The 14,308-nt window shown below is 46.5% G+C and overlaps 1 protein-coding gene across 6 annotated transcripts in view; it reads left to right on the top strand.

The window, feature by feature from the left end:
- TET1 (tet methylcytosine dioxygenase 1) overlaps positions 1-14,308 on the top strand; it is a 69,539-nt gene that overhangs the window by 45,581 nt on the left and 9,650 nt on the right. For 5 of the 6 annotated variants that reach the window (XM_027900838.1, XM_027900840.1, XM_027900837.1 and 2 more), the window contains 4 exons: positions 6,549-6,757; positions 7,622-7,772; positions 10,066-10,155; positions 10,561-10,698. In XM_027900838.1, the coding sequence (XP_027756639.1) occupies positions 6,549-6,757; positions 7,622-7,772; positions 10,066-10,155; positions 10,561-10,698 (588 nt within the window). The remainder of the gene's footprint in view (positions 1-6,548; positions 6,758-7,621; positions 7,773-10,065; positions 10,156-10,560; positions 10,699-14,308) is intronic. The other variant, XM_027900841.1, reaches the window with a different exon arrangement.

Here is a 14,308-nt window from a genome sequence, read left to right as displayed (position 1 = left end):
CTGCCCCTCACACACCAGTTTGGGATCACTGACTGATCCCAGCCCTGCCCCTCACACCCCAGGGATCACTGACTGATCCCTGCCCCTCACACACCAGTTTGGGATCACTGACTGATCCCAGCCCTGCCCCTCACACCCCAGGGATCACTGACTGATCCCTGCCCCTCACACACCAGTTTGGGATCACTGACTGATCCCAGCCCTGCCCCTCACACCCCAGGGATCACTGACTGATCCCTGCCCCTCACACACCAGTTTGGGATCACTGACTGATCCCAGCCCTGCCCCTCACACCCCAGGGATCACTGACTGATCCCTGCCCCTCACACACCAGTTTGGGATCACTGACTGATCCCTGCCCCTCACACCCCCCAGGGATCACTGACTGATCCCTGCCCCTCACACACCAGTTTGGGATCACTGAATCTACTGAGTTCTTCCTGGGGCTTTTACAAAGCTGTATCCTCTTGGGAATCTTGAGGCCCTCCAGTAATAATGCATTATAAATCGACATAGTGCATGTCACATTTAGTACTTACTTAGTGTTTCTTCCTTGGGTTTCTTGGGATATTATCTGAACTTGGCAGGTAGCTGCTGTTTGGGGAGACAGGTGTTTGGGTTTGGATTTAATATTTTACTCTTGTCCTCTCACCACTTTTACACTTGTCCTTTAACCACAGGGCTTTAAACTTCAGAGAAAATCCTTGGCTGTGAAAATCCTTCCATGTGAAGGTTTCTGACATGGGAATCTTCCCAAACTTCTTGTTTGTGACCATCTTGAGCCTTATCTTTTTTGAAAATACAATATTATGTGGCTTTTATGCCTTTTGCAAGTAGTTTCTTAAATTCTTGTGTACAGTTGGCCTCTTTTGATTTGTTTTCTTTATTTATAGCTTGATAGATCTTTATTTTCTTGATGTTGTCCATTTATTAGTAGGCCATATAAAAAAAAGCAGGTGTAGAATAAAGATAAAAAACCTCATTAGAAATGCTTTTAAAATAGTTAAACTTGAAATTACAGTCCTGTACAGACACAAACCTGATATTAGCCACTGAAATTACTGTTTTGAAAGTAATGCTTAGATAGCCCCGTATTCCAACCAAGATTTTCTAGATCACTGAACTGATGGGAATTTGTAGCTAAATCCCAGAAACTACAATTTGTGGAATGCTGAGTGAGCCTTAATAACAATAAACTATTCTACAGACACAGATACTTTTTTCAGTTTGCTAGTTTGGTTTGAGTTGAGAAAGTGAGAGAACTGAGAAGTTATTCCTTGCATGGCTCTCCACGTATCGGCTGTTGTTAGTACTAGAAGAGATGTGATTTATTCAAGGAAATTACCTGTCTGATGCTCATTTTCTGTGCTTGGCAGTGATGTCCCTGGAGGTTCTGGTGCCTGTAAGGGAGGGGACAGTGGAACACTCGTGTTCTTTGGGACATAAGTGGGGAATTCTTGCAATAGATTTGAAAAGGCCTTTTAAATTCTGCTGGACTGGCTGTATCTTAGGCAGCCAAAGAGGATGTGCAGTTCCATTCTGCTTACCTTACTTCATGCTTTTATTTCATTTACTGAATTATCTTCATGGCTAAATCACGTTCTCCATAAGTGCTGCAGTGCTTTGAGATTCAAAATGATTAGAAACATTTATGTGATTTATGAATAAAAGTATTTAATATTGTTTAACATGAAGAATGATTCAAATACTTATACTAGAGTAAAAATGAAAGAGAAAAGCTGTGTTAAGGTACCCAGCAGCAGGTGTGACCAGCACCTTGCTGTGGGCTGGGAGGGAACTGGAACTCAGCAGAGACTGAGACTCAGACTCTGTACAGAGGCAAAATCTGCAGGTCAGAGCCACAGTGTGCTAAAGGAGTCTCCTATTCCAGGAAATTACAGGGAACAGCTAAATATATTCTCACTTTCAAATCAACTAGTGATACCCTGCAAAGGAGACACAGTTATTTGACTGAAGAAATTCAGAATGGGCTGGAGGAAATACTGCAGTGGAACCACATGGAGGTGAAAAAAACCTAAAATGACCTTTCTGACAGTTCTGTTGTTTTGGGGGTTTTTATCCGGTAATTTATAGCAGTGTTTTTAACTCACGATTAAAATCTAATGCTCTTTGCTAGTGGTGTCTGGATTAAATCATGTTGAAGTTACCACAACTCTTTCTGGTGATCGTAATTGGAAAGTTAATTTCTCATCCCTATGGGAATTCAGCATCTGGTACATGGAGCTTCTGCAGTCGGACTGAGCTACTTCCAAAGGCGTGTCCCTGCTCACGTGGATGGGCTGGCTCGTGGCCGGGGACGTTCTTATTCACTGTGGACTTATCCCTTGTTCTAGAGCTCCTGCCAAGGAAGTAGAACTCCAGCATTTGGACAGCTGGACGAGCTTTCATTGACAGTGGAACTTCTACTGATTGGTCATTGCAACCCATCCAGAAATGGTTTGATGTTCTCCAGTCTCATCCTGGAGCTACAGTGGAGGGCACTGGTGGGGGGAGCTCAGCACCAAGGAAGGGTCATGTTTCTTCTGTCACGTAGTCTGTAATAAAGCTTTTCTGGGGAATGCAGTGGGTGGTTAAAATGCTGCATGGATTTAGAAGTGAGTGGAAATGCACAAAAGGCAAGTGCTTGGAAAGCAGGGTAGAGCCATGCCCTGAGCTGCCAGCGAGTGCCTGGAAGGTGCCTGGCTTTGCTGGGAAACATCTGGGCATCCCAATGCCTCTCATGCTGCACATCCAGAGGCAACTGCTGTTTGTCACTCTCAGGGTCAGGATAAGGCTGGACTGTGCTCCTCTGACCTCATCCTGTTCTTGTATTCTTGAATTTTTGGGATCCTTTTCTCTTCACTCTCCTTGTATGCGAGGTGTGAAAAATCTAAGTCTTCCTCGTGGGTATCCCACAACTAAATTGCTGGAGCAAATTCTGCTGCATAGGGCAGCACTTCAATAAACCTCTCATAGCTTTTGGCTGATGCTCTCTGGTAAGAAAATTGGGGAAGCTTAGGCCATTGTGGCTTCTAGCACAGAGGTTCACCTGTGGTTTGTTGCCAGAACAGCCGCTGATTGTGTCCCACCTGGCTGTGGCTCACCTCGAAGGCTTGCTCATGTTCTCAGCTCCTTGGGAATATCTGGGCTAGCTGAGAAAATGAATCAGTTGAGCTGCTGCCTTCCCTTGGGTGTGCACATCAAGGACACCTGGACAGCCACAGGAATGCAGGATGTGGTACTGGTGGGGCACAACTCCAGCACCAGAGGGCTGGGCAAAACGGGGCTTTGGGAGTGATCCAAACAACTGAGTGTCCTGCCCAAATCAGCACCTCCAGGGGTGGTCCTGGTGGTGCTGTGTGCCCAGTATGTGTGTGTCTTTGGAAGGAGCTGGGTCCCGTTTTGGTGTTCCCTTTTGCCCTAGACATGGCTGTGTTGGCACACAGGGAGGGAGTGGCAGCAGGGAACTTATCCCAGTACTGTGAGTGCAGAGCGGGGCTGGGGCGTGTTGGTGGAGCATGTGGAGGAGTTTGGTAGGGCCTGTTCCCTTGCTGAAGTGCAGCTGAAACAGTGTTCTTTGTGAATGTGGGGGTCTTGATGGATACTTAGTACTGATGACAAATGAGTTGAGGGGTAATCTGGCCCTACCTACCTGCAAAAACCTGACCATGGCGTTATAGAATGGTTTAGGCTGGATGGGACCTCTGAGATTGAGTCCAACCATTAACCCGTCGCTGCCAAGGGCACCACTAAACCACAACCCTAAACACCACACCTTTTAAACCCCTGCAGGGATGGGCTCTCCACCACTACCCTGGGCAGCCTGGGCTGGGCTGGGCTGGGCTGGGCTGGACAGGACAGTCTTTTATGGCAAGAAATTTTTCCTAAGATCCAACCTAAACTTTCCTTGGGGCAATTTGAGGCCGTTTCCTCTTGTCCTCTTGCTCGCTGTGTTGAAGTGTTACATAATGCCTCACAGACTTGTTCAAGTCTGTTTTGTTGATCATGTTATTTTGCTATGTGAGTCACTCAGAAGTCATGGTTAGCTTGTGTGGAAAAGTAATTGCAGGGGAAAAGTTTTTATTTTCCCATTCTAAAAGCGTAGCTTTAAAAGTTCCTCTGCTTAACAAATGCTTACTTGCTCATTCCTTGTAAATGCATTAGGGACCAAAATTAAACAAACTGAAGTATTAAGTGATTTACTTTATCACTGTTGTTAACTGCATCACAGAAATCGTGAGTAATGCCCAAAACCTTTGGACACAAGGTTTGCCAGCTGATTTGTGCCTGGTTCCCAGTCTGGGGAAACACTCTGGAGTTCAGCTGTCCTGCTCCAAGGTGCTTTTTCTGGACCCTGAGCGTGGCACTGCTGTGGGTTCAGTTGTTGCTCCGTTCATTATTGCTCCAGGAGTGCCGGGGGTAGCCCGGGAGAGCATCCCCAGCTCCTCTGGGGAAGCAGAGTGGCTCCAGCTCCACCTCAGGAACCAGCTCAGTGCCCAGCTCAGTGCCAGGTGAGAGAAGGGCTGATCTCTGGGAACAAAAGGATCCGACGAGTGGATGATGTAACTGACCCAGAGATGTAAAATTCACACAACTAAAAAATGCATGAACGTGCCTTTGTGGCCTGGAAGGTGTTGGGTTGGAAAATGGTTTGGGGTCCAGTAAGAGTATTGCATTCTCTACAGTGTGCACAATGAAGCCAATTCCAGCTACACTTTAATGCAGGAAAGTGTGCTCTTAGTTTAAAGGAAACTATACATTTCCTTGGTGTTTGTTTGTCTTTTTTCCTGGACTGTGTTTTTCCAGTTTAGAGCTACATGGGAACTTAAAAAGGGCACCTGATGTTGTACGTTACCAGACTGTGTTATTTGGGTTGGTCTAGAAAGAAGAGTAAAAGCATCACTTCACACTGAGTAACAAAATTAAGTTGTTCTTCTGGCTAGAAGGAACTGCTGCTTCAGGAATGTAAAACTTTGGCATGAATAACCTGAACTGTGGATCAGCCTTAACAGGTTTGCTGCAAACTTCCCTGAAATGTAAAAGAGTTGGATTATTTTTCTCTCTTCGTAAGACATACTGACCTGTCAGTCAGGAATATATCAGAGCCACTCACTCCTCTTCATGAAGTCCAAGGCTGATTGTAAAGAGTGCATGATCAGCTTTAGAAGGGTGATACTTTCTCTGGACACAAATGAACCCTGAGCTTGCTTCTCCTTGCCCAGCCTGCACAGGTGCCCCCTCCAGCTGTTCATCTGCTGCAGATCTTTTCACTGGCAGGTGAACTGCAAGTGTGCTTTGGTCCCTGCTGTGCAGGAGTTCAGATGATTTAGATATCCAGAGGTGCTGAGGGCAGGGGTCACAAACGAGTGACAGCTGCACATCTGGCAGCACAGCAGCTTTGGCATCAGTCCAACAGGGAATCTGCCTGAACTCTCGGATATTTGGAGGCATTCCAAGAGAAAGGGAACTGTTGCCTTCCTGCTTTTCTTATCTGTGACTGGGGCTGTTCCCTGTGGGAGCTCTGCTGGTGGAGGGGGTGCTGGGGGAAGGCCAGAGCCAGTGCTGAGGTGGAGCTGGCAGAAGCATCTGCAGTGCAGGGGCTGGTGCTCACAGAGCAAGAACCCTGCAGGTGCCCAGCTGAGGAGGAGGATGGAGCCTCTACTGCCTGAGGGGTTTGGAGCCTCACCCTGGAGCACTGACACCTTTTCTGGAGGCCTCAAACAGGCTGTGCTGGCTAAAACGTGTTAGAAGAATAAATCAATGTATTCTCAGAGACCGTGTTCTATAATACCTGGCCTTAAGGCGATTTTTGGCAGTCTTAAATGCAACATCCAGATTGTGGCAAAACCCTAAACATGTGGGAGTAGGACTGTCTAGTTCTTTGATAATTTCCCCCCTTTTTATCCAGTGGTGTACTGGACTGCTCCACATGGGTTAGTCTCTGTGTTTGAGGGATAAGATTGCCAGAGATGGCTTTGTACATCAGACAGATCAGAAACAGCTTCACCACTCTAAGAGCTTTAATGGAGGTTCTGAAAAATCCCACTGCTTCCTTCACTAAGAACACAATCTGTTTTCATTGTTTTCTTATATTTGCAAGGTGGGGACCTCTAGGGTACTGATCTCTCACACTGTTAGCTGTCCTAACACATGTGCCTTAGGGCTGTGCTTTCACACTCTTGCCCTCTGGGGTTTGCCACTGTGCTTTCTGCCTTATTTTCAGGGTAACTGTTGGGTTCTTAGTGGATCTCTTGTCTCAGGATTCTTTCCTTCCAGAGGTTATTTTCCTTGTAATGCATCTCCTTTATTGCTTGCGTACAACACCAAAAATCCTCCTCCCCCTGTCAAACACACTGCTGTCCCTCCTGCAGGTAAAAAAGCAACACAAAACCCTGTTCTATCCCAGGCTGAGTGTGATGCAGTCCCAGCCCTGCCTGCCCTTGGGCACTCTTTGGGCAGCAGCATTCCTTGCTTTTGGGGCCTCACCCCTCCCCGAGAGGAGCAGCTGAGGAGGTGTTTGCTCACACATAACCCCCTGGTCGTTGCAGGTGATCCGCAGGAGCAGCGACGAGGAGAAGCTGCTGTGCCTGGTGCGGCAGCGGGCGGGACACCACTGCCAGACAGCTGTGATCGTGATCCTGATCCTGGCCTGGGAGGGCATCCCCCACCTGCTGGCGGACACGCTGTACAAGGAGCTGACGCAGAGCCTGCGCAAGTACGGCTGCCCCACCAGCCGCCGGTGCGCGCTCAACGAGGAGTGAGTCCCTTCTTCCTTCTGGGCTGCCTGGGCTCGCGGGGACAGCCTGGCCAAGCAGCGCTGCAGCTGCACAAGGGTGCCTGAATCCCAAACCGCAGGGTGTCACCTGTGTCACACCTCCTGCCTGGCTCTGTGGGAGTCGTACGTGCCGTGCCTGGGGAGGGGGTGGCCGTGAGCTCCTCCTGGCTCTGTGCGCGCTGCCCCAGTGCCCTCTGCACACCCACCGGGCTCCAAGAGCTGCCACCAAGCTGGGCTGGGACTTGTTAAAACAGCCGTGATCCTGAACCCGGGATCTCCCTCTCTGTGCCTCTGAGAGGAACTGAGTTGGTTTAATAAGAATATATTGTAAGTGCAGTGCTGCCTTTGTGCTGATCTCTGTGTAGCTCACATTTCACAGCCTCATGGCTGTTCAGGGACCCGAATTTAATGCCTGTGTTCCTAAAGGGTTCACTTTGAAAGTCAGATCAATTTGGAGTTAATGGTATTGCTGCACAAAACACAGTAACTACTGGGTTTGGGGGCAACCTTTACTGCAGGGCTATTTTCCTGGGCAAAAACATTATCCAACTGGAGAATTCAAAATGAAAGTAGCACGAGTGTATTTACAGAGCTGTGACTGACTATTTATTTCCTAGAATTAGGTCTTGGGGGAGCTGAGTCTGTCATCCTGGGGAGAAAAGTCAGCCCTCTACACATGAATATTTCCTTCGCAGAAAATATCTGGTTAAGCCATGTATTTTACCAATTCCTTTGTTTTATGCTCTGTATTATAAAAGAAACAGCAAATAGCATTGACCTAAAAACACCCCAGACCCAAGAGCTGTGTTGCCAGCTGACCTGACTTGTCTTTATTTCTTTTTCTAGTCGTACTTGTGCATGTCAAGGACTTGACCCAGAAACTTGTGGAGCATCATTCTCATTTGGCTGTTCATGGAGTATGTATTTCAATGGCTGTAAGTTTGCCAGGAGCAAAAATCCCAGGAAGTTTAGGCTTCTCACTGATGACCCTAAGCAAGTAAGATTTCTTTTTTTTTTTTTTTTTCCCTCCAAACACATCTTCTGATGATTTTCAGAACTTGAATTGGAATCTCTGAGTCCCCATCCCCTTTTCTCTCATACACATGTGCAGAGCTTACCACAGACACACAGCCAATTCAGGTTTTTTAACTGTAGTATTCAGAATCATTATTCCACTGGATGAAAACTCAGTGTCACTTATGTATTTAAATGCCCTAAAATTATCCTTAAATGCTTCTCTGCGTGTTCAGCTCTCTGTGTAACCTGTGGGAAATGTTCACTCTTTGGAAGTGTAAGAAACAGCTCAAGGGTTTCTCTAAGGACCAAGCCTGTAGCTCAGACATTGAAGGCTTCTGCCTTGGCACAGAAAATGTCATACTTTGGGGTTGCACTGCTTTCCCACCTCTGTAGGACCAGCTGACAGCCTGGGCTTCCCTCTGTCACCAAGAATAAACTGGGTTTTTTTCTGTGGACAGCATGTTTTTTAAATGTTTTGAAGGAATGGCTACACTAAAACAAGATGCAGTGAAGTGATTCTGTTAATTGCTGATTAGGAGGGCTGATGATGTCACAAAGGTTGAGGCAGCACAGAAGTTTATGATGGATTATATGAAGTAACAAACATGTAAAAAACCCAACCCCATTAGTGTTTTACTCTGAAAATATTTTCATGAGGAAGGAATAAAGGTGTTGTGAGCTGGAGGCAGAACTGGCTTAACCCAGCCTTGCTTGTCTCGAGAGGGAATTGTTTTATAAACTTTATTTATAGAAAAATGTGTCTATTTGGCTTCTGTTATTTGAGGAATCCTGTTCCTTCTGCCTTCTGCCATTCCCTGTGTGTTCAGGTTCTCCCTCTGTCTAAAGCTGTTCATGGAGCATTCTGGGCAGGCACATTCTCTGTAGGTTTGGGATGCTCTGAATTAGCTGGGGAAGCCACCAAGGCAGAACCTCCCTGTGAGTCTGAGCAAACACAGAGCTGAGGCAGCTCCAGAAGCTCTGTGGTCAGAGCAGGCTCAGTGGCACTCCTGTTTTTGGCATTATTTCTTCTAGCAGCTACTTCTTTTAGCTAAATGCTGGCTATTGATGATATTGCAGATGACATAAAGCTAAGAGGTATAAATAAAATTAAATTTTCAATTACGAAAGCAAATCAAGAAAAAGATAAGTTTAAAGTCCAGGAAGAGTTGGATCATTTGAAGCAGTGGATGGAGTGAGATGGGTTAAGAGTTATAAGTTAATATCCCTAGGTAAGAATGGTGCCTCGGGTAGATAATGGAGGATATGTTACCTTCAGTGCAGTTCAGAAACCCTTGTGGAGGCATTTCCAGCTGATGAACTGGCTGTGGGGTGAGTTCAAAACACACTGTCCTGGAAGGGAATGCTGCATGGAAAGAAGTGAGTCTCCTGTACACTGGTGTCTACAGGATATGGGGACAAGTGGGTTTGGGTTTTTTCAAACAAAACCAGCTGTTGTTTTTTGCATTTCCACACGATGCAAAAATGAAGCTGCAATTGTGTCCCAAAGCCTGGGCCTTGCAGGAGAACAAAGCGGGTCTGTCACCAGTTGGTTGGTGATTTTTCTGGAGAAGTGAAAACTTAGGATAAGAACTTGAATGTGATGCTGCCATACAAGCCCACCCAGCTAATTCTGAGTTTATGTGGCTTAGCCTAAGGAAAGGAGTATTTCCAAATCTAATAGGTATTTCCATAAAGTCCTGAGTTTTGTACCTCCAAAGAACAAAAGAGTTAACAAATGTTCCTGGTGGAAGTTCTGTTGCAATATGAGAAATGTACCTCTGAGAAAAGACCAAAGAGCTGAAATGAATGTTAAATGCAATTGGGAGTTTCTCGTACAGTTAAAGGAAATGTGCTGGAAACCTGGGCTTCTTTTAGCAGGGCTGTGTCAATGTGGATTAAGGCTCATAGGCAAAACACCAAAAGAAGACCTGAGGCTCTTTCCCCACTCACACAGGGTGTGAGTTTTGTCCTCTGGTTTTGTATGGAATGTGCCTCGCTCCTTGACACGAATCAGAACTGGTGCAGAAATGAGTTCCCCCATGTTGGGTTTCTTTGCCCCAGCAGATCCCCTCCATTGTTGTTTGCTGATTTATATCTAACAGTGTTGGTGTTTTGGTCATACCAAATAGACATTTATGGCTGGTGACAAAAGGCAGCAGGACAGAAGTCAGATTAATAAAACAGGAGATAGAGGCTGAGCTGTCGGGCCTCTCTCACCTGGCTGAGATGCTTTCAAAGCCACCTCTAGCACTGAATGTCGCCTTTCTCTGCAGGAGGAACTTCTGGAAAATAATCTGCAAACGTTGGCTACTGATGTGGCTCCGGTGTATAAGAAGCTCGCTCCGGAAGCCTTCCAGAACCAGGTAGGTGTGTGACACTCAGCTCTGAGCAGCAGGAGCAGCAGGGTCGTCTCAAACCTCACGGTGCAGCTGCTGCTTCTGTGGGCGTTTGGCAGGTTCTGATGTACTGCACCTCTGGATTTGAACTGGGGGTTAAGTTATGCCCTGAGCTGGGCACAGGTGAAAAAGGCTCAGAGATAATACTGTAAATAAATTGGTTTTACTATTTCAAGACACTTTGACTCTGGCTGACCTGATTATCTTGCTGATATCCAGCCAGAAGTGTTCCGTGTTTGAAAGGGAAGTATGTGCTTTCTGATCACTGCGGCTTCTCGGCTGCCTTCACTCTGCCACAAGGGAGGTGGTGGCCCTGGGGCTCACAGCCCCTCCCTCTGAGTCCCAAGTAGCTGTAGTTTATTGTCCTTGCAGGTGGAGAACGAGCACATGGGCCCCGACTGCCGGCTGGGCTGCCAGGCGGGCCGGCCCTTCTCCGGGGTCACGGCCTGCATCGACTTCTGCGCCCACGCGCACAAGGACACCCACAACATGCACAACGGCAGCACCGTGGTACGTGGCGCGGGGCAGGGGGCACCCGGGCAGGGATCACTGCGTGGATGGGGCTGGCTCGGGGATCGGCTTTGGGATCGCTGTAGGATGGGGCTGGCTCAGGGATCACTGTATGGATTGGGGCTGGTCAGGGATCACTGCATGGATTGGGGCTGGTTTAGGGGCCGTGCACAGAGCCAGGGATCAGTGTGATCACTGAATCTCAGTGTGGAAGGGAAAGCCACAGATGGGTGTGGCTGTTGTACCAACACCTCGCTGGACTGCACTGAGAAAATGGGTTGGGAATTACTCAATTCAGTGATCTTTTAGAAATACAGAACAGTGTTGAATCAAGCTGAGCTCAGAGCAGCAAAGACAAAACTGGCAGTGTCCTCTGAGCAGCTGGAGCATTGCAGGGCTCTAAAGAGTGAGGGTGACTTCTTGTATAGCAGTGCAAGTAACACTCAAGTAACTTTTCTATCAAAGGACGGATATCTAGAAAAAAATCTATCTAAAATCTCTGCCCACTTTAGAAACAGTCTTTTTTAAAATTTGGAAGTGCAAATTGAATTAGTGTTGCTCTGATGCCATAAAATGTTGTATTTACACCTACAGTTAACATTCAGGTTTGAGATGTAGCACCAGTGAAATGACTGAGACAGTTGTTTCATGTTAATTGTGTGCTTGTAAGGAGAGCAAATGGCTGTTCCTTTAGAGCATGGAAGCAAGTCTGGGAATTCACCAGGAATGTCAATCCTAAGGAGACTATTTTTGCCAGCACTGAATGCCACTTCTGTGTGGATATTCTATAGAAGAATGTTAAAGTGTACATTGCAAAATTGCTTCTGAAGTGTAGGAATTGAATGCTCTTGAAGATCCTAAACTTGAAAATGAGGCTTCTTTGTCAGACAAAATGCATGGTATGCTCTTTGATGAAATTTAGTTCAGGTGTTCTGAAAATGCTCCATTGCCTCTTAAATTAAAAGACAAAATGAAATGGAAACCAAGCCTTCTACTCATTCTGCCATACTGGATCCCAGAAAAGTCCTAAGTTATGGCCAGAAGCGGCTGGAGGGACAATTAAACCTTTTGTATTGGGGAACAGTTCTACAAATGCATTTATCTGTAATCACCTGATGTCACTGCAGCGTCACATTATCCTTGCTGGTGTTGATACTTTATGGCTTGTACAGGGTGTGTTTGCAGGTAATTCTGTCTCAGAATCAAGGCCATTGTGTGGGCCAGAACTTACCATCACTTCCTATCAAGTTCTGCCAAATTCTGTCAGTCTTGCACAACATTACCACCTCATGTTAACTGCTGAAAACTGTACCTTGCAACCTGGTTTTCATTGGGCAGCTCCCTCACAGATAACTACTGCATACCTGTGCTCTCCTTATTTAGGTGTGATTGCTCTTTATTTATTCAGTGTACTTACAGCAAGGGGCTATTTGTAAATAGGAAAAAGCTGTAAGTTTTACCTGCTTCAACTGGGACACTGAAGGTGAATCAGAGCTGGAGATCCCCTGTGGTCTGTGGGGACAGGACACAGCATGTGTTCTGGCTGGGTCACAGTTACAGTAACATGGACTGGAACACTGAAGCAAAAAATGCTGGTTTTTTGCAGACAGGGTGGCAGGACACGCTGGGCTTGCTTCAATCTAGATTGTTGTGATGGCAGTCAAAATTAGGGTTGTTAATTTTGGCTTATAACCAAATCTGGTAATACTATAGGAAACTGGTAAGAACACAAAAAGAAATTAGTATGTGTGATCCCAGCACCTGTCTGGGCACCTCCTGCAGTCCTGTCTAGTTCCAGAAGCTGCTCGGGGGCTGCTTCCTCAGTTTAAAATTCGAGATGATTTCTTATGAATCACTGGCCATAATGATGGAGGAGTCACCTACAGAACTGTGTCATGTTTTGTCTGTAAAATGCAGTGTGTGCAAGTACAACACCTGAGGTGACAGCTCTCACACACTGCTCTGATAATGTGGTAATGGACAGGAGGAGAATGATTTGCACTACCTTATAAACCTCAAGCATCCATGGTTTTACTATTTTTGTCTGGTGATTTGATTGTTTTTTTTCACTGCTCATCACACCTTACACTTTTCAAATCTCTACACAAGTGTACATGTCATCTTGGCCCTCATTAGTGTTGGTAAGATTTCTCCCCTTCCTCCTTATTCCAACACCAAATGCTCATTTATAAAATCTAAAGCTCCTCTGGGCTAAGAAGGTTCAAGTAAATGCCTTGTGAGATGGGTGAATGCTGCTGGTTCTGCTGGTGGAAGTGACACTTTCCCTGTTCTCCCCTTGCCATTGGTGCCCCGTGGTACCACAGGGATGGAAGGAATGCTGTGCAGGGCACCCAAGGGAAGGGACAAACACAATCTGTTCAATCTTCTTAAACCAGGCACAGCAAAACACTTGGGTGAGGTTAATGATAAGGAATGAGTTGACACTTAAAAGAATATATTATCCAGTGAGCTGCCAATAATAACTTCCTTCCACTGCCTCTGCCAGAACTTCAGGAAAGCATTCTTGGATTTCTCTAGGTATGTATTTGATCAGCTGCATTATTTGTATGTGAGTGAGAATAAATCAGGCTGTCATTAGCAGTGGGAGAGTCTTGGAAATGCCTTCTGTAATACAAGAGAAAACAGAGCATCTTAACTTACCCAAATTGAGGATTACTGTTGGTAATTTTTGGAGATCTGAGAGACTGAACATCGTCCCTTGGCCAGCAGAGTCATGCCCCGAATTTAGCAGAGCTGCTTTTGGTAGAAAGCTGAAAATACAAACTGCTGTTCCCTGCTTGTTCTGTACTTTTGACAGTTCTACAGAGATGTAAACTAATGTGCTTAGCTGAGAGAAGCCGAAGTAATTTTTGCCAATGAATTGTTTTTTAAGAACTTTAAGGCAATAAATACACTCTCCATTTTTACTCAGACATTTGTGTCATCTCTGTGTTCTCCAAGGGCCCAGCTGTACGTGACAGCTGCAGTGTCAGGGCAGTGTTCCCTGGGGGATGGAAGCCACAGGAGCAACACAGAGAGAAGCTTTATAGTTGTTAATGGAGTCTGAAATGTAAGTTCTGGTGTTTCTTTGCTGGATTAGCTGGGAAGGATCAGACTGCTCACACCTGTGGGAATCCCCTTCAGTCACATGAGCACAAGGGTGGTGCAGGCCCTGGCTGGGGCTGTGTGGCTGGGGCTGAGCGAGGGGACAGCGGTGCAGTTGGGTGGGATCCCTGGAGCCACACAGACTGCAGAGCCATTGGGAAGAAGGGCAGGAAGGTAAATCTGTGCTTCAAGGGCAGCTACAACATATAATTATTACTGGCAGCAGAACCAAGTAGTGTCAATCAGCAATCCATCCACAAAATGTTCCCGATTTGCATAAAACCCCAAAGCCTGTGTTGTTCCCATCCCTTCCTGTACTTGTGTAGGACAGCCCACCGTGTCCTCCAGGCCTCTGCACGAGCTGGCAGGACATCTCTGCATGGTTACACCACACTGCCTTTGCCTTGGGAGCTGCAGGAGAACCAGGGGCTCAGGCTGGGCCTTCAGGTTATAACAGAGGAGAGAAGATAAACCCTCTGGGCTGTAAAGGAAGGGTTTCCAGCTG

The sequence above is a fragment of the Empidonax traillii genome, unplaced genomic scaffold, assembly GCF_003031625.1.
Source record: "Empidonax traillii isolate 1590-97213 ecotype Southwest subspecies unplaced genomic scaffold, ASM303162v1 scaffold754:size369281, whole genome shotgun sequence".
NCBI lineage: Eukaryota > Metazoa > Chordata > Aves > Passeriformes > Tyrannidae > Empidonax > Empidonax traillii.
This window is presented reverse-complemented; position numbering and strand designations above follow the sequence as displayed.